This window comes from Rattus norvegicus, chromosome 14 (genome assembly GCF_036323735.1).
Source record: "Rattus norvegicus strain BN/NHsdMcwi chromosome 14, GRCr8, whole genome shotgun sequence".
In the NCBI taxonomy this organism is placed as follows: Eukaryota; Metazoa; Chordata; class Mammalia; order Rodentia; family Muridae; genus Rattus; species Rattus norvegicus.
In genome coordinates, this window is record NC_086032.1 from 36129154 (window position 1) to 36154300 (window position 25147).

General features: G+C 42.3%; 1 protein-coding gene and 1 pseudogene across 3 annotated transcripts in view; one reads left to right on the forward strand and one right to left on the reverse strand.

Moving 5' to 3' along the window:
• Corin (corin, serine peptidase) overlaps positions 1–25147 on the forward strand; it is a 230059-nt gene that overhangs the window by 94541 nt on the left and 110371 nt on the right. For 2 of the 3 annotated variants that reach the window (XM_008770139.4, NM_182473.2), the window contains exon 5: positions 13133–13317. In XM_008770139.4, coding sequence (XP_008768361.1) covers positions 13133–13317 — 185 coding nt within the window. Of the gene's footprint in view, positions 1–13132; positions 13318–25147 lie in introns of those variants that run through there. The other variant, XM_063272920.1, reaches the window with a different exon arrangement.
• LOC134481744 (acidic leucine-rich nuclear phosphoprotein 32 family member A-like) lies at positions 20550–21334 on the reverse strand (annotated as a pseudogene).

Genomic DNA, 25147 nt, shown 5'->3' on the forward strand with positions numbered 1-25147 from the left:
GCCTCTCCCTTCCCTGCCAAGGGTATTCTTTTTCCTCATTTAAAGAAGGAGTGAAGCATTCACATTTTGATCATCTGTCTTGAGTTTCGTTTGTTCTAGGGATCTAGGGTAATTCAAGCATTTGGGCTAATAGCCACTTATCAATGAGTGCATACCATGTATGTCTTTCTGTGATTGGGTTAGCTCACTCAGGATGATATTTTCCAGTTCCAACCATTTGCCTACGAATTTCATAAACTCATTGTTTTTGATAGCTGAGTAATATTCCATTGTGTAGATGTACCACATTTACTGTATCCATTCCTCTGTTGAAGGGCATCTGGGTTCTTTCCAGTTTCTGGCTATTATAAATAAGGCTGCGATGAACATAGTGGACCACGTGTCTCTTTTATATGTTGAGGCATCTTTTGGGTATATGCCCAAGAGAGGTATAGCTGGATCCTCAGGCAGTTCAATGTCCAATTTTCTGAGGAACCTCCAGACTGATTTCCAGAATGGTTTTACCAGTCTGCAATCCCACCAACAATGGAGGAGTGTTCCTCTTTCTCCACATCCTCGCCAGCATCTGCTGTCACCTGAGTTTTTGATCTTAGCCATTCTCACTGGTGTGAGGTGAAATCTCAGGGTTGTTTTGATTTGCATTTCCCTTATGACTAAAGATGTTGAACATTTCTTTAGGTGTTTCTCAGCCATTCGGCATTCCTCAGCTGTGAATTCTTTGTTTAGCTCTGAACCCCATTTTTTAATAGGGTTATTTGTTTCCCTGCGGTCTAACTTCTTGAGTTCTTTGTAAATTTTGGATATAAGGCCTCAATCTGTTGTAGGATTGGTAAAGATCTTTTCCCAATCTGTTGGTTGCCGTTTTGTCCTAACCACAGTGTCCTTTGCCTTACAGAAGCTTTGCAGTTTTATGAGATCCCATTTGTCGATTCTTGATCTTAGAGCATAAGCCATTGGTGTTTTGTTCAGGAAATTTTTTCCAGTGCCCATGTGTTCCAGATGCTTCCCTAGTTTTTCTTCTATTAGTTTGAGTGTGTCTGGTTTGATGTGGAGGTCCTTGATCCACTTGGACTTAAGCTTTGTACAGGGTGATAAGCATGGATCGATCTGCATTCTTCTACATGTTGCCCTCCAGTTGAACCAGCACCATTTGCTGAAAATGCTATCTTTTTTCCATTGGATGGTTTTGGCTCCTTTGTCAAAAATCAAGTGACCATAGGTGTGTGGGTTCATTTCTGGGTCTTCAATTCTATTCCATTGGTCTATCTGTCTGTCTCTGTACCAATACCATGCAGTTTTTATCACTATTGCTCTGTAATACTGCTTGAGTTCAGGGATAGTGATTCCCCCTGAAGTCCTTTTATTGTTGAGGATAGCTTTAGCTATCCTGGGTTTTTTGTTATTCCAGATGAATTTGCAAATTGTTCTGTCTAACTCTTTGAAGAACTGGATTGGTATTTTGATGGGGATTGCATTGAATCTGTAGATTGCTTTTGGTAAAATGGCCATTTTTACTATATTAATCCTGCCAATCCATGAGCATGGGAGATCTTTCCATCTTCTGAGGTCTTCTTCAATTTCTTTCCTCAGTGTCTTGAAGCTCTTATTGTACAGATCTTTTACTTGCTTGGTTAAAGTCACACCGAGGTACTTTATATTATTTGGGTCTATTATGAAGGGTGTCGTTTCCCTAATTTCTTTCTCGGCTTGTTTCTCTTTTGTATAGAGGAAGGCAACTGATTTATTTGAGTTAATTTTATACCCAGCCACTTTGCTGAAGTTGTTTATCAGCTTTAGTAGTTCTCTGGTGGAACTTTTGGGATCACTTAAATATACTATCATGTCATCTGCAAATAGTGATATTTTGACCTCTTCTTTTCCGATCTGTATCCCCTTGATCTCCTTTTGTTGTCTGATTGCTCTGGCTAGAACTTCAAGAACTATATTGAATAAGTAGGGAGAGAGTGGGCAGCCTTGTCTAGTCCCTGATTTTAGTGGGATTGCTTCAAGTTTCTCTCCATTTAGTTTAATGTTAGCAACTGGTTTGCTGTATATGGCTTTTACTATGTTTAGGTATGGGCCTTGAATTCCTATTCTTTCCAGGACTTTTATCATGAAGGGGTGTTGAATTTTGTCAAATGCTTTCTCAGCATCTAATGAAATGATTATGTGGTTCTGTTCTTTCAGTTTGTTTATATAATGGATCACGTTGATGGTTTTCCGTATATTAAACCATCCCTGCATGCCTGGGATGAAGCCTACTTGATCATGGTGGATGATTGTTTTGATGTGCTCTTGAATTCGGTTTGCCAGAATTTTATTGAGTATTTTTGCGTCGATATTCATAAGGGAAATTGGTCTGAAGTTCTCTTTCTTTGTTGTGTCTTTTTGTGGTTTAGGTATAAGAGTAATTGTGGCTTCGTAGAAGGAATTCGGTAGGGCTCCATCTGCTTCAATTTTGTGGAATAGTTTGGATAATATTGGTATGAGGTCTTCTATGAAGGTTTGATAGAATTCTGCACTAAACCCGTCTGGACCTGGGCTCTTTTTGGTTGGGAGACCTTTAATGACTGCTTCTATTTCCTTAGGAGTTATGGGGTTGTTTAACTGGTTTATCTGTTCCTGATTTAACTTCGATACCTGGTATCTGTCTAGGAAATTGTCCATTTCCTGAAGATTTTCAAATTTTGTTGAATATAGGTTTTTATAGTAAGATCTGATGATTTTTTGAATTTCCTCTGAATCTGTAGTTATGTCTCCCTTTTCATTTCTGATTTTGTTAATTTGGACGCACTCTCTGTGTCCTCTCATTAGTCTGGCTAAGGGTTTATCTATCTTGTTGATTTTCTCAAAGAACCAACTTTTGGTTCTGTTGATTCTTTCTATGGTCCTTTTTGTTTCTACTTGGTTGATTTCAGCTCTGAGTTTGATTATTTCCTGCCTTCTACTCCTCCTGGGTGTATTTGCTTCTTTTTGTTCTAGAGCTTTTAGGTGTGCTGTCAAGCTGCTGACATATGCTCTTTCCTGTTTCTTTCTGCAGGCACTCAGCGCTATGAGTTTTCCTCTTAGCACAGCTTTCATTGTGTCCCATAAGTTTGAGTATGTTGTATCTTCATTTTCATTAAATTCTAAAAAGTTTTTAATTTCTTTCTTTATTTCTTCCTTGACCAGGTTATCATTGAGTAGAGCATTGTTCAATTTCCACGTATATGTGGGCATTCTTCCCTTATTGTTATTGAAGACCAGTTTTAGGCCGTGGTGGTCCAATAGCACGCATGGGATTATTTCTATGTTTCTGTACCTGTTGAGGCCCGTTTTTTGACCAATTATATGGTCAATTTTGGAGAAAGTACCATGAGGAGCTGAGAAGAAGGTATATCCTTTTGCTTTAGGATAGAATGTTCTATAAATATCCGTTAAGTCCATTTGGCTCATAACTTCTCTTAGTCTGTCGACATCACTGTTTAATTTCTGTTTCCATGATCTGTCCATTGATGAGAGTGGGGTGTTGAAATCTCCCACTATTATTGTGTGAGGTGCAATGTGTGTTTTGAGCTTTAGTAAGGTTTCTTTTACGTATGTAGGTGCCCTTGTATTTGGGGCATAGATATTTAGGATTGAGAGTTCATCTTGGTGGATTTTTCCTTTGATGAATATGAAGTGTCCTTCCTTATCTTTTTTGATGACTTTTAGTTGGAAATTGATTTTATTTGATATTAGAATGGCTACTCCAGCTTGCTTCTTCTGACCATTTGCTTGGAAAGTTGTTTTCCAGCCTTTCACTCTGAGGTAGTGTCTGTCTTTGTCTCTGAGGTGTGTTTCCTGTAGGCAGCAGAATGCAGGGTCCTCGTTGCGTATCCAGTTTGTTAATCTATGTCTTTTTATTGGGGAGTTGAGGCCATTGATATTGAGAGATATTAAGGAATAGTGATTATTGTTTCCCTTTATATTCATATTTGGATGTGAGGTTATGTTTGTGTGCTTTCATTCTCTTTGTTTTGTTGCCAAGACGATTAGTTTCTTGCTTCTTCTAGGGTATAGCTTGCCTCCTTATGTTGGGCTTTACCATTTATTATCCTTTGTAGTGCTGGATTTGTAGAAAGATATTGTGTAAATTTGGTTTTGTCATGGAATATCTTGGTTTCTCCATCAATGTTAATTGAGAGTTTTGCTGGATACAGTAACCTGGGCTGGCATTTGTGTTCTCTTAGGGTCTGTATGACATCAGTCCAGGATCTTTTGGCCTTCATAGTTTCTGGCGAGAAGTCTGGTGTGATTCTGATAGGTCTCCCTTTATATGTTACTTGACCTTTTTCCCTTACTGCTTTTAATATTCTTTCTTTATTTTGTGCGTTTGGTGTTTTGACAATTATGTGACGGGAGGTGTTTCTTTTCTGGTCCAATCTATTTGGAGTTCTGTAGGCTTCTTGTATGTCTATGGGTATCTCTTTTTTTAGGTTAGGGAAGTTTTCTTCTATGATTTTGTTGAAGATATTTACTGGTCCTTTGAGCTGGGAGTCTTCACTCTCTTCTATACCTATTATCCTTAGGTTTGATCTTCTCATTGAGTCCTGGATTTCCGGTATGTTTTGGACCAGTAGCTTTTTCCGCTTTACATTATCTTTGACAGTCCAGTCAATGATTTCTATGGAATCTTCTGCTCCTGAGATTCTCTCTTCCATCTCTTGTATTCTGTTGGTGAAGCTTGTATCTACAGCTCCTTGTCTCTTCTTTTGGTTTTCTATATCCAGGGTTGTTTCCATGTGTTCTTTCTTGATTGCTTCTATTTCCATTTTTAATTCCTTCAACTGTTTGATTGTGTTTTCCTGGAATTCTTTCAGGGATTTTTGTGTCTCCTCTCTATGGGCTTCTACTTGTTTATTTATGTTTTCCTGGAATTCTTTCAGGGATTTTTGCGATTCCTCTCTGTAGGCTTCTACTTGTTCTCTAAGGGAGTTCTTCATGTCTTTCTTGAAGTCCTCCAGCATCATGATCAAATATGATTTTGAAACTAGATCTTGCTTTTCTGGTGTGTTTGGATATTCCGTGTTTGGTTTGGTGGGAGAATTGTGCTCCGATGATGCCATGTAGTCTTGGTTTCTGTTGCTTGGGTTCCTGCGCTTGCCTCTCGCCATCAGATTATCTCTAGTGTTACTTTGTTCTGCTATTTCTGACAGTGGCTAGACTGTCCTATAAGCCTGTGTGTCAGGAGTGCTGTAGACCTGTTTTCCTCTCTTTCAGTCAGTTATGGGAACAGAGTGTTCTGCTTTCGGGCGTGTAGTTTTTCCTCTCTACAGGTCTTCAGCTGTTCCTGTGGGCCTGTGTCTTGAGTTCACCAGGCAGCTTTCTTGCAGCAGAAAATTTGGTCTTACCTGTGGTCCTGAGGCTCAAGTTCGCTCATGGGGTGCTGCCCACGGGCTCTCTGCAGCGGCAGCAATCAGGAAGACCTGTGCCGCCCCTTCCGGGAGCTTCAGTGCACCAGGGTTCCAGATGGTCTTTGGCTTTTTCCTCTGGCGTCGTCCGAGATGTGTGTGCAGGGAGCAGTCTCTTCTGGTTTCCCAGGCTTGTCTGCCTCTCTGAAGGTTTAGCTCTCCCTCCCACGGGATTTGGGTCCAGAGAACTGTTTATCCGGTCTGTTTCTTTCGGGTTCCGGCGGTGTCTCAGGCAGGGGTCCTGCCGCTCCTGGGCCCTCCCCCACGGGAGCCCAGAGGCCTTATACAGTTTCCTCTTGGGCCAGGGATGTGGGCAGGGGTGAGCAGTGTTGGTGGTCTCTTCCGCTCTGCAGCCTCAGGAGTGCCCACCTGACCAGGTGGTTGGGTCTCTCTCTCACCGGGTCTGGGAGCAGAGAGCTGCTGCAACTTGAGTATTTCTTATTTACATTTCGAGTGTTATTCCCTTTCCCAGATTCCGGGCAAACATCCCCCTAATCCTTCCCCCTCCCCTTCTCTATGGGTGTTCCCCTCCCCATCCTCCCCCCATTGCAGCCCTCCCCCCAACAATCACGTTCACTGGGGGTTCAGCCATAGCAGGACCCAGGGCTTCCCCTTCCACTGGTGCTCTTACTAGGATATTCATTGCTACCAATGAGGTCAGAGTCCAGGGTCAGTCCATGTATAGTCTCTAGGTAGTGGCTTAGTCCCTGGAAGCTCTGGTTGCTTGGCATGGTTGTTCATAAGGGGTCTCGAGCCCCTTCAAGCTCTTCCAGTTCTTTTTATGATTCCTTCAACGGGGGTCCTATTCTCAGTTCAGTGGTTTGCTGCTGGCATTCGCCTCTGTATTTGCTGTATTCTGGCTGTGTCTCTCAGGAGAGATCTACATCCGGTTCCTGTCAGCCTGCACTTCTTTGCTTCATCCATCTTGTCTAATTGGGTGGCTGTATATGTATGGGCCACATGTGGGGCAGGCTCTGAATGGGTGTTCCTTCTGTCTCTGTTTTAATCTTTGCTTCTCTATTCCCTGCCAAGGGTATTCTTGTTCCCCTTATAAAGAAGGAGTGAAGCATTCACATTTTGATCATCCGTCTTGAGTTTCATGTGTTCTATGCATTTGGGCTAATAGCCACTTATCAATGAGTTCATACCATGTGTGTTTCTCTGTGATTGGGTTACCTCACTCAGGATGATATTTTCCAGTTCCAACCATTTGTCTATGAATTTCATAAAGGCATTGTTTTTGATAGCTGAGTAATATTCCATTGTGTAGATGTACCACATTTACTGTATCCATTCCTCTGTTGAAGGGCATCTGGGTTCTTTCCAGCTTCTGGCTATTATAAATAAGGCTGCTATGAACATAGTGGAACACGTGTCTTTTTTATATGTTGGGGCATCTTTTGGGTATATGCCCAAGAGAGGTATAGCTGGATCCTCAGGCAGTTCAATGTCCAATTTTCTGAGGAACCTCCAGACTGATTTCCAGAATGGTTGTACCAGTCTGCAACCCCACCAACAATGGAGGAGTGTTCCTCTTTCTCCACATCCTCACCAGCATTTGCTGTCACCTGAGTTTTTGATCTTAGCCATTCTCACTGGTGTGAGGTGAAATCTCAGGGTTGTTTTGATTTGCATTTCCCTTATGACTAAAGATGTTAAACATTTCTTTAGGTGTTTCTCAATCATTCGGCATTCCTCAGCTGTGAATTCTTTGTTTAGTTCTGAACCCCATTTTTTTTTGGTTCTTTTTTTCGGAGCTGGGGACCGAACCCAGGGCCTTGCGCTTCCTAGGTAAGCGCTCTACCACTGAGCTAAATCCCCAGCCCCCTGAACCCCATTTTTAATGGGGTTACTTGTCTCCCTGCGGTCTAACTTCTTGAGTTCTTTGTATATTTTGGATATAAGGCCTCTATCTGTTGTAGGATTGGTAAAGATCTTTTCCCAATCTGTTGGTTGCCATTTTGTCCTAACCACAGTGTCCTTTGCCTTACAGAAGCTTTGCAGTTTTATGAGATCCCCTTTGTCGATTCTTGATCTTAGAGCATAAGCCATTGGTGTTTTGTTCAGGAAATTTTTTCTAGTGCCCATGTGTTCTAGATGCTGCCCTAGTTTTTCTTCTATTAGTTTGAGTGTGTCTGGTTTGATGTGGAGGTCCTTTATCCACTTGGACTTAAGCTTTGTACAGGGTGATAAGCATGGATCGATCTGCATTCTTCTACATGTTGCCCTCCAGTTGAACCAGCACCATTTGCTGAAAATGCTATCTTTTTTCCATTGGATGGTTTTGGCTCCTTTGTCAAAAATCAAGTGACCATAGGTGTGTGGGTTCATTTCTGGGTCTTCAATTCTATTCCATTGGTCTATCTGTCTGTCTCTGTACCAATACCATGCAGTTTTTATCACTATTGCTCTGTAATACTGCTTGAGTTCAGGGATAGTGATTCCTCCTGAAGTCCTTTTATTGTTGAGGATAGTTTTAGCAATCCTGGGTTTTTTGTTATTCCAGATGAATTTGCAATTGTTCTGTCTAACTCTTTGAAGAAGTGGATTGGTATTTTGATGGGGATTGCATTGAATCTATAGATCGCTTTTGGTAAAATGGCCATTTTTACTATATTAATCCTGCCAATCCATGAGCATGGGAGATCTTTCCATCTTCTGAGGTCTTCTTCAATTTCTTTCTTCAGAGTCTTGAAGTTCTTATTGTACAGATCTTTTACTTGCTTGGTTAAAGTCACACCGAGGTACTTTATATTGTTTGGGTCTATTATGTAGGGTGTCATTTCCCTAATTTCTTTCTCGGCTTGTTTCTCTTTTGTGTAGAGGAAGGCTACTGATTTATTTGAGTTAATTTTATACCCAGCCACTTGGCTGAAGTTGTTTATCAGCTTTAGTAGTTCTCTGGTAGAACTTTTGGGATCACTTAAATATACTATCATATCATCTGCAAATAGTGATAATTTGACTTCTTCTTTTCCAATCTGTATCCCCTTGATTTCCTTTTGTTGTCTGATTGCTCTGGCTAGAACTTCAAGAACTATATTGAATAAGTAGGGAGAGAGTGGGAAGCCTTATCTAGTCCCTGTTTTTTACTGGGATTGCTTCAAGTTTCTCTCCATTTAGTTTAATGTTAGCAACTGATTTGCTGTATATGGCTTTTACTATGTTTAGGTATGGGCCTTGAATTCCTATTCTTTCCAGGACTTTTATCATGAAGGGGTGTTGAATTTTGTCAAATGCTTTCTCAGCATCTAATTAAATGATCATGTGGTTTTGTTCTTTCAGTTTGTTTATATAATGGATCACGTTGATGGTTTTCCGTATATTAAACCATCCCTGCATGCCTGGGATGAAGCCTACTTGATCATGGTGGATGATTGTTTTGATGTGCTCTTGAATTCGGTTTGCCAGAATTTTATTGAGTATTTTTGCGTCGATATTCATAAGGGAAATTGGTCTGAAGTTCTCTTTCTTTGTTGGGTCTTTGTAGAGTAATTGTGGCTTCATAGAAGGAATTCAGTAGTGCTCCATCTGTTTCAATTTTGTGGAATAGTTTGGATAGTATTGGTATGAGGTCTTCTATGAAGGTCTGATAGAATTCTGCACTAAACCCGTCTGGACCTGGGCTCTTTTTGGTTGGGAGACCTTTAATGACTGCTTCTATTTCTTTAGGAGTTATGGAGCTGTTTAACTGGTTTATCTGTTCCTGATTTAACTTCGGTACCTGGTATCTGTCTAGGAAATTGTCCATTTCCTGCAGATTTTCAAGTTTTATTGAATATAGGCTTTTATAGTAAGATCTGATGATTTTTTGAATTTCCTCTGAATCTGTAGTTATGTCTCCCTTTTCATTTCTGATTTTGTTAATTTGGAAACACTCTCTGTGTCCTCTCATTAGTCTGGCTAAGGGTTTATCTATCTTGTTGATTTTCTCAAAGAACCAACTTTTGGTTCTGTTGATTCTTTCTATGGTCCTTTTTGTTTCTACTTGGCTGATTTCAGCTCTGAGTTTGATTATTTCCTGTCTTCTACTCCTCCTGGGTGTATTTGCTTCTTTTTGTTCTAGAGCTTTTAGGTGTGCTGTCAAGCTGCTGACATATGCTCTTTCCTGTTTCTTTCTGCAGGCACTCAGAGCTATGAGTTTTCCTCTTAGCACAGCTTTCATTGTGTCCCAGAAGTTTGGGTATGTTGTACCTTCATTTTCATTAAATTCTAAGAAGTCTTTAATTTCTTTCTTTATTTCTTCCTTGACCAGGTTATCATTGAGTAGAGCATTGTTCAACTTCCACGTATATGTGGGCGTTCTTCCCTTATTGTTATTGAAGACCAGCTTTAGGCCGTGGTGGTCCGATAGCACGCATGGGATTATTTCTATCTTTCTGTACCTGTTGAGGCCCCTTTTTTGACCAATTATATGGTCAATTTTGGAGAAAGTACCATGAGGAGCTGAGAAGAAGGTATATCCTTTTGCTTTAGGGTAGAATGCTCTATAAACATCTGTTAAGTCCATTTGGTTCATGACTTCTCTTAGTCTGTCTATGTCTCTGTTTAATTTCTGTTTCCATGATCTGTCCATTGATGAGAGTGGGGTGTTGAAATCTCCTACTATTATTGTATGAGGTGCAATGTGTGTTTTGAACTTTAGTAAGGTTTCTTTTATGTATGTAGGTGCCCTTGTATTTGGGGCATAGATATTTAGGATTGAGAGTTCATCGTGGTGGATTTTTCCTTTGATGAATATGAAGTGTCCTTCCTTATCTTTTCTGATGACTTATTGTTGAAAATTGATTTTGTTTGATATTAGAATGGCTACTCCATCTTGCTTCTTCCGACCATTTGCTTAGAAAGTTGTTTTCCAGCCTTACACTCTGAGGTAGTGTCTGTCTTTGTCTCTGAGGTGTGTTTCCTGTAGGCAGCAGAATGCAGGGTCCTCGTTGCGTATCCAGTTTGTTAATCTATGTCTTTTTATTGGGGAGTTGAGACCATTGATGTTGATAGATATTAAGGAATAGTGATTATTGCTTCCTGTTATATTCATATTTGGATGTGAGGTTATGTTTGTGTGCTTTTCTTCTCTTTGTTTTGTTGCCAAGACGATTAGTTTCTTGCTTTTTCTAGGGTGTAGCTTGCCTCCTTATGTTGGGCTTTACCATTTATTATCCTTTGTAGTGCTGGATTTGTAGAAAGATATTGTGTAAATTTGGTTTTGTCATGGAATATCTTGGTTTCTCCATCTATGTTAATTGAGAGTTTTGCAGGATGCAGTAACCTGGGCTGGCATTTGTGTTCTCTTGGGGTCTGTATGACATCTGTCCAGGATCTTCTGGCTTTCATAGTCTCTGGCAAAAAGTCTGGTGTGATTCTGATAGGTCTGCCTTTATATGTTACTTGACCTTTTTCCCTTACTGCTTTTAATATTCTTTCTTTATTTTGTGCATTTGGTGTTTTGACTATTATGTGTTGGGAGGTGTTACTTTTCTGGTCCAATCTATTTGGAGTTCTGTAGGCTTCTTGTATGCCTATGGGTATCTCTTTTTTTAGGTTAGGGAAGTTTTCTTCTATGATTTTGTTGAAGATATTTACTGGTCCTTTGAGCTGGGAGTCTTCACTCTCCTCTATACCTATTATCCTTAGGTTTGATCTTCTCATTGAGTCCTGGATTTCCTGTATGTTTTGGACCTGTATGTTTGGACTTTACATTATCTTTGACAGTTGAGTTGATGATTTCTATGGAATCTTCTCCTCCTGAGTTTCTCTCTTCTACCTCTTGTATTCTGTTGGTGATGTTTGTATCTACGGCTCCTTGTCTCTTCCTTTGGTTTTCTATATCCAGGGTTGTTTCCATGTGTTCTTTCTTGATTGCTTCTATTTCCATTTTTAATTCCTCCAATTGTTTGATTGTGTTTTCCTGGAATTCTTTCAGGGCTTTTTGTGATTCCTCTCTGTAGGCTTCTACTTGTTTATTTATGTTTTCCTGTGTTTCTCTAAGGGAGTTCTTCATGTCTTTCTTGAAGTCCTCCAGCAGCATCATGATCAAATATGATTTTGAAACTAGATCTTGCTTTTCTGGTGTGTTTGGATATTCTGTGTTTACTTTGGTGGGAGAATTGGGCTGTGATGATGCCATGTAGTCTTGGTTTCTGTTGTTTGGGTTCCTGCGCTTGCCTCTCACCATCAGATTATCTCTAGAGTTACTTTGTTCTGCTATTTCTGACAGTGGCTAGACTGTCCTATAAGCCTGTGTGTCAGAAGTGCTGTAGACCTTTTTCCTGTTTTCTTTCAGCCAGTTAAGGGAACAGAGTGTTCTGTTTTCAGGTGTGTAGTTTTTCCTCTCTACAGGCCTTCAGCTGTTCCTGTGGGCCTGTGTCTTGAGTTCACTAGGCAGGTCGCTTGGAGCAGGAAGGTTTGTCTTGCCTGTGGTCCCAAGGCTCAAGTTTGCTCGTGGGGTGTTGCTTATGAGGTCTCCGAGGAGGCAGCAACCATCGAGAATTTCTTATACATAAGGATCTGTCCTGGAAGGCTCTCAAGGATTCTGACAGATCAGGCTAGATGGAAGGTCACATCATGTTTCTGTGGAACAAATGGTGTATGGTATACAAGCTTGTTTGATCAAGGGGATTGTGAAGTCCACTTATTATACATGAATAGACATTGTTAGAAGATATATAGATGAAGGCCCGGAAGCTCATACACCTACTTCCCCTTCCTCCTTTGCTATTGTGAAGCTGGTAGTAAGAAGCATGTGACACTTGAGTCTTTCCCAGAATCTTAATGGGCCTATGCTTCCCAGAAAAGGTTTATGGCAGACCCAGTATTGTACAATTCTGTAATATCAACATTTGATATAGTTGTTTTGACGGGGCTCAAGCAAAGTTTCCATTTCAGAAAACATCTCCAGTTTTCTGCACGTCCTTTGAGATGCCCTTGGTGGAGATGGACAGGGATGTAAGGTACAGCCTATAGCTGTGTGGCAGAGAAAGCCACTTGGCTTTGAGAGGAGAGTGGTCCACAGCCTTGACAAGGCTAGCACATGAGTATAAATCCCCAGAGCTAGCCTGGGATCTGGGGTGTTAGCTTCCATACAAAAGGGCGAGGACAGTCTCCAGGGGCACCACTGCGTTTACTGTTAACGGATGGCATCTCACAGCTCTTACCCTGAAGACTACAAAACAGAAGGCTGATGAGGTTTCTTCTCCTTTGTTTTCTTAAGAACACGAGATTTTCTGAGTAGCCACTTGTCTGTAGGAGGTTTTCATGAAGGCCAGGGAGAATAAAGAATGACTTTCTCTATTTGCCTCTGAGAGTTAGTTGAATTTCTCAAAGGAAAGATAAAAAGTTACAGCAGCATTCCTTTCCACCTATTTTTGTTCCTTCTAATTGTGGGCCTCCCTTTTCCTTCTTTCTTTCTTTGATCAATCAGTATATTTTAATACAGGGCGCATAAGAACAATCATTTGGGACACATCGTTCTACAAGCAATGACTACACAATCCGTTGTGAATCTAACTTATTATCTTCAGACTCCATTTAATTGGGTGGCTGAAACTGTCATAGGACAAAATACAGTTTAAGTTGCTGACAGTCCATAGGAAATGCTAGTTAATGCCCTACATTAACTTGCTAACTTTAATGTTATTATTGTCTTGAAAATGTTCTACTATGACATTAATCCCCCTTACCGACTCTTTGTTTGTATGTAGGCATGGCCTCCTACCCTGTAGATCTTTCTGTGAGGCTGCAAAAGAAGGATGTGAATCAGTCCTGGGAATGGTGAACTCCTCCTGGCCAGATTCCCTCAGATGCTCTCAGTTTAGATACCACACTGAGAATAACAGCGACGCCAGCAGGATCTGCTTCTCACTGCAGCAGGAGCATGGAAAGCAATGTAAGTGTCTGTGTTTCCTTTAAAGTTTGTATTCTGGTGTACCGGCCCCTTGGGGATATCTACATAAATAGATATATAGTTTAATAGGCTTGAAAAATCAGGAAACTCCAGATTAAGAAACAGGATATTAACAATATAGAAATGTCTGCAATAGTTCTCCTAATTATCTCACCTTTGCAAAGATTTCTATCACCTTAGGTAGCTTCTCTTGTTACTGAACTTCATGTAAATATAATTAAACCATGTGTGACATTTTTATATCTTCTTGCATTTGCTTAACTTTATGATTGAGCAATGCATTGCATTCATTGCAGGCTCCATTCTTCACACTGAGTGAAGTGATCTAGTACCTCTAGTACTCGATTACACAACCTCTGTTATTGGTGGACATTCAGTTATGTGTCCTTTCAGTTATTATGAAGAACAATGCTGTTACTATATTCCTACATGTCTTTGGTTGAGCATAGTTGTGGACTCGTTCTGCAAACTAGTTCTCTAAACTAGTTGTATGGCCTTTCCCCGAGGAATCTAATCATGCTTTTAAAATGTATAACTGTTTCATTGTCATATCTGTTGTACAAATACTTGTCCATGTCCCAGTGGTCTCGTTAGTTCAGTTTCATGTACAGCACGGATAGACCATATTATTGTTTTGATATGAAATGTTGTTCCAAGTCTTACGTTCTGAAGGCTTAGCCACTGGCCTGCAGCAACTGTTGGGAGGCTCTGAACCCTTGAAGAGGTGGAGCACAGGTGAATGAAATTAGGTCACTGGGTTCTAGCCTCCTAACTGGGTATTGGAACTCTTGCCCCTTCTTTCTATTTCTCTATCTTCCTAGCTACCACGAAGTGAGCAGCCTCATCTAACATGTGCCTGGGCCATGATAGTTTACCTCCAAACCGTCCTAAAGTGATGTGGATAATCAGGGACCAAAATCTCTGAAGACAACCAAATCTCTCCTCCCTTTAAACCATTTATCTCAGGCATTTTGAGATTCTATGATGCTGCAAAGCTAATCTGAGTGGATGTGATTTATTGTGTAGATGTACTGTAGCAATCTCTGACTGAATGCCTCCGTTCCCAGCACGTATGTATCTTTTCTCTGTACATGGAACAGAAAGAGAGTTTTCTCTCTTACTTTATTATTTTTATTAGTTATTTGAAATTTTCACGTGGTGTAATTTGATTATATTTACTCTCCCTTTTCCAACTCTTTTCAGATCCACTTCTTTCCCTGTCCACCACACTTTGTGTCTTAATTTTACAGTGAGCTACTGCGTATGATCTCTGCTGTCCATACACTCTTGGGTGTATGTCCATCCACTGGGAGGTGATCAACCTACCAGGTGCTGGACTCTTTAAAAAAATGGACTCTGCCTCTCCAAGTAGCTGTGAATTACCAATAGCTCCTGAGGTAGGGGTGAGGCTTCAGACCTAGCTCCCTACTCCATGCTGAGACTTAGTCCGACTTAATCTTGCATGGGTCTTGTGCATGCTATCACAATCATTGTGAGTTTATAAATGCAGACTTTCTGATGTGTCCAGAAAATGTGGTTTCCTTGTAGTCATCCACGGCCGTGGCTTTTGCTGTTTTTCTAGTCCTTGTTCTATAATCTTTGGAGGGGGTATGACATAAGTGTTCCACTGAAGGTTGAAAACTCAGCAGTCTCTTTTTGTCTGCACCTTGGCCACTTGTGAGTCTCTATGTTAATCTCCATCTACGGCAAAAAGAAGCTTCTCTGATGAGGGTTGGAAGATGCACTAGTCTATGATAACAATAGATTATCAGGGGTCATTTCAATACTACACCATTTAGAGACTAATAGTAGTCGGATCTCCCCAGGGGCTATGACCTTGGCATAGTGCTAGGCAAGAGTTTCATATGGTGCAGCAGGCAGGCTTTAATGCCATCATAAGGATGTTGGTTACTCCCATGACGTTCATGCCACTATTGCTCCGCTGGGCATGTCATTATTAGCTCACAGGGTTCACGGATGGGTAAGACTGATGGTTACTTTTCTCCTCTGGTAGCATGAAAAGCACCTTTTATCACTATTGATGGTAAATATTAGGAAATGAAGATTCCAGATGAGGACCGGCTTGATTTTTTGTATGTTCTATGACTCAAGGTTCAGCAGTAGAGTCTTACTGATGATGAAAGGATTTGCGAACTACTGTTTGCAGTTTTACTTTGGGGGAAGGGAGGCTTTATTTGGCTTACACTTTCAGATCACACTTTGTGATGGCTATTTTCAATTGACAATTTAACTACATCTGCAACGAACTACAATCCAGACATGGAGGGCACACCTCTGATCCATATCTCGAGGCAGAGAGACAACATGCCTCTGAGCCTAATCTCGAGGCTGGACGACACAGGCTTTTGATGGATCTTAAGGCAGGATGATGACCTTTGCCTTTAATCCAGATCCTGTTGCACACTTAATATGGGTTATACCACCTTCTGGAAGCCTATAGAAGGACAATGGGAGAAGGAATTGTTTGTTTGTCTGTCTGCTTGCCTGCACTCTGCCAGCACATTTATTGAAGCCTGCTTCTTTGGGATTTCAGCTTATACAGAGACCAGCTGAGACACCCAGCCCCGTAGGACTGAGTAATTACTAGACTCTCACATTCACAGCTAGTCATTATTGAATCAGCTGAACTGCGGACTATAAGACATTCCAATAAATTCCCTTTGCATACATACAAAACACATACATGTATGATACCCTAATTATTATGGCCGAGGCATACACCACAACTAAAAACAGTTTTTCCCAATAAATAGCCCATTCTCAGGGTTCACAATGTGATCAAATATTCTGCAAAACACACACACACACACACACACACACACACACACCACATACCACACACACATACCACACACACACACACACACACACACACCACACCACACACCACACACCACATACCACACACCACACACACATAACACACACACACATATACCACACACACACACACACATATACCACACACACATACCACACACATACCACACACACACACACACACCACATACCACACACCACACACACATAACACACACACACATATACCACACACACACACACACACCACACACCACACACCACATACCACACACCACACACACATAACACACACACATATATACCACACACACACACACACATATACCACACACACATACCACACACATACCACACACACACACACACACACCACATACCACACACTCCACACACACCACACACCACACACACATAGCACACACACACACACACACACACACACACACACATACCACACACACACCACACACACACACACCATTCCATACATTCTGTGACTCTAGAGCATGCTGACTAATACACAGCCCATCACTGAGGGATGTCAAACTTGCAAGCAGGAACGGGAATAAAGGCCATGGAAGATGCTGTTTATTCGTTTGCTCCCTCAGGCTTGCCCAGTTACCTTTTCTGTATCGCACTGCCCACAGTGGGCTGGTCTTTCTTATATCAACTTGAAATTTAAAAAGTGTATTACAGGGCTGGAGAGATGGCTCAGTGGTTAAGAGCACTGACTGCCCTTCCAGAGGACCTGAGTTCAATTCCCAGCAGCCACATGGGGGCTCACAACCATCTCTAGTGGGATCTTGGCGCCCTCTTCTGGCCTGCAGACATATATGCAGGCAGAACACAGTACATAATAAATAAATCTTAACCCCGCCCCCCCCCAAAAGTGTATTACAGACAAGGCTGCAGATCAGTCTTATCTGGACAGTTCCTTTTCTTTTTCCCAGGTGACTCTAGGCTAGTGTCATTATATTTATTCTTAAAGTTTTAAAATCAAAATATCACACTGTTTTCCCCTTTTTTCTTTCTTCTCTCCATGCCATGTGAGTACATACTCTCACTGTGCTCTCTCAAGGTCATAATCTCTCTCTCTCTCTCTCTCTCTCTCTCTCTCTCTCTCTCTCTCTCTCTCTGTGTGTGTGTGTGTATGTGTGTGTCTGCCTGTCTGTCCGTCTGTCTCTATCTCTATATCTATCACAGTATATATAAAGCACAACTATGTGTGTGTGTGCTATATGTCCCTAAATATATAAAAACAATATGCTTGTTCTATATGATACAACGTTTTTATCATACATGATTTTGTATTTTACAAAATCCTCTATTTCTGTTAAGATGAAATGTTATTTTCTTCCTATTAGGCTAAATGGTAACTCAATTTTCATTTAGACCCCAGTGAGGGTCTGGTTAGGGCTTACTGGAGACTTACTGATTACGTTTGACTTCCCCAACAAATCTTTTTCTGTCTTGTTACATTTTTCTACTGTATGATGGTTTTATATTTCCTTAATTTATACTTTGTGTTATGTCCTTCTTTCTGATTTTTGGATTTAATTGTCCAACGGAGGATTTTTCAAATATCTTGTCTCTCAGTTCTCAGCACTCCCTGTCACCATTCCCCTCTCCTCAGCTAGGAGCTCCCTAGTCAAAAACCAACCAACCAACTGACCAAACAAACAAACAAATGACCAACCAACCAAACAACTAACCAAACAGCTAACCAAACAACCAACCAGCCAAACAAACAAACAAACAAGCAAGCAAAAAACCAACCAACCAACCAACCAGCCAGCCAGCCAACCAACCAGCCAGCCAGCCAGCCAGCCAGCCAGCCAGCCAGCCAGCCAGCCAGCCAGGCAAGCAAGCAAAGCCTGTTTTGCATATGTGCTTGTCTTCCTCTGGAACAGGATGCTCTTAGTTCTTGTTCTTGGGCTTCAGCTTTACAGGGTCTCTTGCTACAATATAAAGGCTTCGTTTTTATTGGATATTTTTATTTATCTACATTTTAAATGTTATCCCCTTTTCTGGTTTCCCTTCCACAAACCCCCTATCCACCCCCTGCTCCCCCTGCTTCTATGAGGTTGCTCTGCCACTTACCCACTCCCTCCTGCCTGCCTGTCCTGGCTTCCCCTACACTGGGGCATCAAGACTTCCCAGGACTAAGGACCTCTCCTCCCACTGATGCCCAACAAGGCCCATCCTCTGCTACACATGCGACTGGAGCCATGGGTCCCTCCATGTGTACTCTTTGGTTGGTGGTTTAGTCCCTGGGAGCTCTGGGGGGTGTCTGGTTGATTGATATTGTTCTTCCTATGGGATTGCAAACCCCTTCAGTTCCTTCAGTCCTTTCCCTACTCCTCCAATGGAGTCCCTGTGCTCGGTCCAGTGGTTGGCTGCGAGCGTCCGCATCTGTGTTTGTCAGGCCCTGGCTAATGGCTTCTTTTTAAGCTACTCGTGAAGCTGTTCTGTTTTCATCTTCATTCGGTCTCTATTGCTTCTGATAAATACCGAGGACAAGACCAGCTCAGCAGGGAAGGCTTTATATCAGCTTGCAGCCTGTAGTTCACCATGAGGGAAGTCAGGGCAGGAACTCAGGGAGGAATCTAGAAGCAGGAATTGAAGCAGAGACCATGGAGGAATGCTGTTTGCTGCGTATCTCCCATTGCTTGGTCAACCTGCTTTCTTATACAACCCAGCACCACTTGCCCTGATACAACCCATGGTGAGCTTGGCCCTCCCACATCAATCATCCATCGAGAAATGCACAGTCTTGTCTCTAAGCCAATGTGATGGAGTCCCTCTTTCCAGATAATTCTAGCTTGGGCCAAATGGACAATAATCCCAACAGGGACAGTTTTTATGTATGGGTGACCTTTAACTTTAAAGGTCCTTTCTGAATGTATAGGTACCTACTCAAAGCTCTTCAGGTCTAAGACACAGTTCCATGGTTAAGCTCTTGCCATTCAATAGTGAAAGTGAGGGCCAGAGTTTGCATCCCCAGACCCAGAAACCAAGTAAATCCCCAGCGGGAGTGGAGCCTGCCTTTTATTCCATTTGGAGAACGCAGGGACAGAGGATAGTCAGAGCAAACTGGCTAAGTAGACTTACTGTGCACTCAAGCTCTGTGTTTGATTGAGAGACCCTGTTTCATTTTCCAAGGTGGAAGGGTGATAAGTATGATTCCTAACAGCAAGTGAAGGCACCCGCAGTCACAAACTCTCACATGTGCCTACACCTACTGTGATTCTTTAAGTAAGAACGGCCCCTATAGTCTCATATACTTGAATGCTTGGTTATTAGGGAATGGCACTACTTGACAGAGGTATAGCCTTGTGGGAGGAGGTGTGTCACTGGGTGTGGGCTTTGGGTTTTGGAATCCCAAGCTAGGCCTAATGGCACCCTCTCTTTCTGCGGTCTGAGGATCTGGATGTAGAACGCTCAGCTCCTTCCCCAGTACCACGTCTGCCTGTGTGTGGTGTTGCTTCCTGCCAGGCTGATAATGGACTAAACCTCTGAAACTGTAAGCAATTAAATGCTTTCCCATGTAAGACATAGTCATGGTGTCTCTTCACAGCAATAGAACATTATGAAGACACCTACACTTGTGCGTCCCCTACCCCAAAACGAAAACCCTATTTGACCCATTTGTAACTATTTTTTCTATACTGTATTCCATTTAGCTCATTCCTTTGTATAACTTATACCACCCTAGTTCACCTCTGATTTCTGAGATCTGGATCATTCTGTGATGCCAGGGTGCCCGTCTGTATTGTCACTAATGGCGACATATTTATGTTCATTCTCTCCTGAATTTTCCAGGGCAACATTTGTCTTATCGCCCTGTTTCCTGGATTCTTCCTGAGACCAACTCTCACAAGTTGGGTTCTCTAGAGACAGTCACTAAGAGGAAGTCTGAGATAAGCTGTATTAGGAGTCAGCTTGCTTGTGGTAGAGAGGAAAGTGAAAGGGAGGATTTGGAATATGATCCGGTCCTATTAAAGCCCCAGCCACATGTGAGGGCGCTCTGGTCTCAGTCAGCATCAGCCCAAGCTCAGCCACAAGAGTCAAGTTTTGCAACCTTCACCTCAGTCAGCCATTAGTGGGCCCTTCCTGGTAAGAGCATGTCCTTCAGTAGGGCGGTCCTCCGCCATATTTTGCAGATAAGGCAATAGTGTGACTGTCTTGAAAGGTGAAGGCTGTGAGATGATGGGCAGCAAGACATTTATTTTGTGTGTGTGTGTGGCAGTAAAAGTATTTTATTCCTCCCCTCCCACCCTCACCCCACCCCTGGCAACCCCCAGTAAACATTTCCCCTCTCATTCCAATAGCAAAGCTACAATGAGAAAAAAAAGTTTTTGGCGGGCCGGAATAGGAGGGGTAGGGGACATGGGTAAAAACGATCAAGTCACAACTTCCCCGAACAGGCTAATTCCCCTTAGTCATCCTCTTCGCCCTCATCATCCAGTTCTTGTTTTTGCTTCTGATTCCCTTCTTCACCAGCATCTTCTTCACTTCCGCATCAACCACTTCCTTGTCGTCGTGACCTTCTTCATCCTCCTCCTTCCCACTCATGTCCTCTTCCTCCCCTTCTTCCTCCTTATCCTCTTCCTCTTCCACTAGCTGGGCATACTCATCATACTCTTCCTCCTCCTCATCTTCCTCATTGTCATCCTCCACGTAACCCTCAACATCCGAGTCAGGGGCCTCCTTGTCCCTGACATAGCCATCGAGGTACATGACCTGGGGCAGGAACTTGAACACATCTCGGTAGGTATTCAGGTTGGTCACCTCACCCATAAACAGTATAGACTCCTGAGATTCTCTAGCTTCTTCTGTGGCCCTATTGTGCTGAGATCTTTTATTTTGTTGCCACTTAAATTTAGACGCTTAAGGTTCGGATTCTCTGTCAATACTTCCAGGTCCCCGAGATTCTGTTTTCGCTTAATTCAAGCTTCTTGAGTTTGTTTAACGTTGATAAGTTCGAAACGGAGGTGAGGCCTATGTTGATTGTACTTAGGAATTCCAGGTCTTCAGATTCATCCACGAGGCCTTCGATTTTGCCTTCAGTTGGCCGACAGTTATCCAGGACCAGCTCGGTCACATCAGAGGGCGTCCTGTTCTGCAGCTCTAAAATCCGTTTCTCCATCTCCATCTCTCACGCGCTCTCTTTGTGCAGAGGATCCTGTGCAAGAGGAATTCAACCAATAATTCCCAAACCTATGGCCGCGAGTTTTAGGACTCTGAAGACTCAATCGCTCCGCTCGGTTCTCTACAAGACATTTCTTAAAGTAGAGGAGCATAGAGTAGAGGAAGGTCACTTAATTTAATGGGAAACATGATTTTTATAAGACTCCATCTAATTCTGGTTTGTGTCTGTTCTGAGGTGCACTCCTGGGGATCCCAGCTGGAGACTCGAGGATTTGCTGTATTCCTCAGGTCCTGGGACAGACCTGAGTTCAGTTACTTTTATTCTCAGAACAGCATAGTTGCTATAATTTCTACTTATTTTTGTGGTAAGTGCCGTAAGGAGCCTTCTTCCCAGCTGTCAGCTAATGGGTCCACTTCTGTGTGTCCTTCCTTCCTACCTAACCACTCATTACCCATCACTCTGTGCCTATAGGGTTGGGAAACTCAGATATGGCTGCTGGGCCTCTGTGGCCCCATCTCTGCATTCTCAGTGGTGGCAATGTGGCAAGCACTGGAATATTCTATGAGGGGGAAGAATGTGGAATTTTTTTCTTGTTCGTTTTTTGAGACTGTATTTTTAACTACATCCCTCCTTCCTCTTTCGCCTCTTCAAACCCTCCCATAAACTTCTCCCTGCTCTCCTTTAGAATCATGGCCTCTTGTCAGAATGTGACCCTTTGCTCTGGAGTCACTTCTGTCTGCCATCTTGGCTGCTCAAGACCTAATTAGCCCTTCAGCTCTCAGTTGCTTTTAAACAAAAGTTTCTCAAATTTTATGCCCTTTCTGTTTGTTTCTGGTGGAGATGCTGTGGCCAGAAGTAGAAATCTATCTCATTTCATTGAATGAACACTTTTTTTTAGTAGAGATTTGTGGTTAATTCCTGCTCCCACCCCCAACACACATACACACACACACACACACACACACACACACACACACACACACACACACACACACACATAGAATATCTGTTCTTCGGTAAGTCACCCTGAGATGTCACTGGGAATATCAGTTTGACACCATCAGGAAGTGTTGTAACACTTCTAATCTGTGAAAAGATTGATGGCTTTGGGCAGAATAGTGAAACAGTTATAATTAGAGCCATGTGTTCACTAGGGTGGCAATTTCTTAAGTAATCGGAGTCCCAGAGTCTTTGTAGGTTTTTAGTTTCAGTTACTTTTTATCTAACTTTTTTTCTGAAATGTTATCTGTTTGATAAAATATTTTTCTAGATTTAAAAATATATTTTGCCTCATTCTTGATGGAACAATAGGCTCATCTTAAATATATTTACAATTCTTATGCTCTGGGGAAAGCCACTGACACCTATGATTTTCATATATATATATAAGAATATAATTTCTAGCACACCTATACACCTACTGAAAAGGGTTTATAATTTATTGTACATCAAGTATCCATTATAGAGTACAACCATTTAAGACCACTTTACAGATTACCCAGTGCAGTCTTTCTGTCATGTTTTTCCCCCATTGAGTAAACTAAGTGCCTGTTGTATTCTAAGTGCCTAAGGTCTGTGAAAAATACAGTCAGTGAGCATGGTAGTAATTTATGTCCATGCAATGTGCTTCTTTTAAAAGTGACTTATCTATTTTATTTTATGTACATGGGAGTTTTGGCAGCGTGTATGCCTGTGTGATGGTGTCAGATCCCCAGGAACTAGAGTTATAGACAGTTGTGAGCTGCCATGTGGGTGCTGAGAGTTGAACCCTGGTCCTCCAAAGAGCAGCCAGTGTTCCTAACCACTGAGCCATCTCTCCAGCCCAACAATGCTGCATTTAACCGTAGGTGATTTTCCAACAGTTTTAGTTCTCACACCTCAGTAAAACTGAAGTTTATCCCTAACTGAGTGCATTGTTGAGAACAGACATTCTGATAAACAGCCCTCAATAAACAGGGCTGTCTCTGTCTTAAAATGTTATGTGGCCCAAAACATCAGTGATACTGAATTTAAGAAACTCTGACAGAAGTTTAAGTTTTAAATAGTTCTTTCTTAAATTCCATCATCCTCACAATGACAATGAATCAACACCACCACCACCACCACCACCATTACCTCCATTACCACCACCATTATTACCACCACTACCACCACCACCTCCACCACCACCTCCACCACCACCTCCACCACATCATATGACTTTTAAGGGGTATTGAGCATAGACTACGACAAATACATGTGAAAAGAAAGAGAGGAATACCAGTGACCTGTGTAAATGGTGCCATGCAGAAATTGCAGAGACATAGGATAAATGTCAGGAGAGCAGCACGGAGCCAGTTCTGTGGATGAGGAATAACTATTCTGCTGGAAAGGGGTTCTTGGCAAAGAGGAAGGACACAGGTGTTCTCGTGTAGGCAGCAGACACTGTGAGCTCGGGCTCCTGCTTAGCCCCAGACATGAATGTGAGTAAAAGCTCACTCCTGCCTTAGTCTCGCCTCCTCGCCTGTGAAATAACTGTCCCATGGAAATAGTATTTTCCCTTTGTGCGTGGTGCCTCATTCTCTTTACCAGAGCGCTTTCACAGCTGTCAGCTCCTTTCGCCTCAAGTCCCCGAGGTATTTTCATCTTCATTTTATAAATTAAGAAATTGAGGGTGAGAGAGATCATCCCGGGGTTATTTTAAATCCAGCCCCTGCACTCCCAACCCTCCTGCTCCAGCTCCCCCACACCCCAATAGCACATCGCACTATCCTGGGATTCAATTAGTAACCCTTGAATGCTGCCCTCCACTACAGTCCGGTTCTCACTAGAGCTCTCAAATATCTTTCCAGATTACACTGAGCCATGGCCTACAACCTGTAAAAACTGCCTTTCCTCACTAGCACACTGTTCTGGGAAGTCAATTCATCTCTTAGCTGCCCTTAAATCAGTCATAATTCCTGGGACAGTTTGTTCTCATAGACGGCTCACAGTTATCTTCTCCGTTCTGTTGCTGGGCCCTGCAAAGTAAATAACGCGCCCGGGCGATAATGCTGTGGGAACTGTTCTTGAGAGGTTTAAAAATAAACATTCGTGCGTGTTTCCATAGCCCACTTGTGAGAACTCAGGGGGGCTAAGGGTCAAGGCCCATCAATCATCCCGAGTGTTCCAACTAATCCTTTGCCTCGGTTGTAATCATATACGGAAAGCAGTTTTTAGATGGTATTTCTGTGAGGAGAAAGAGATCCCTGGCCATGAAAGAGCTCCGGCTGTTTGTCCTTCCGTCTCCCTCCAGCTTTTCCTAGTATCGCGTTTGCTTTGTCCGGCTCTCGTTGCTGATAGCAACCACTTTATAGTATTGGACTCCCTAATTGTAGTTGCTGGACCTTGGTAAAACACCCACTCTCAATTTCTTTTGAATCCCAGGTTCATTTCAGAGAGATTATGCCATCCTCTTTCTTTGAGATTCTTAGAACCATTGTTTTGACAGTGATTACAGGCAGCGCCGTGAGACTATGAAAAGCTAGCCGGGCACTTTTCATTATGACGACCGGCTTTACATAAAATGATGTTTTTCCCAGAACCCCACATCTCCCTACATTTATCACTTTAAATTACTTGAAGTTTTAAATGACCTAACCTCCCTTTCTATACAGAAATGCTACCTCTTATGAAAGCCTTGACAGCATTCAATGACTTACATGTGAGCCGTGATGAGTTTGCTTCCTAACTGTTGGGACTTGGAGAAGGTCCAGTCCATCCATTCAATCACCTCTCTCTCTCTCTCTCTCTCTCTCTCTCTCTCTCTCTTCCTCTCCCTCTCCCTCTCCCTCTCCC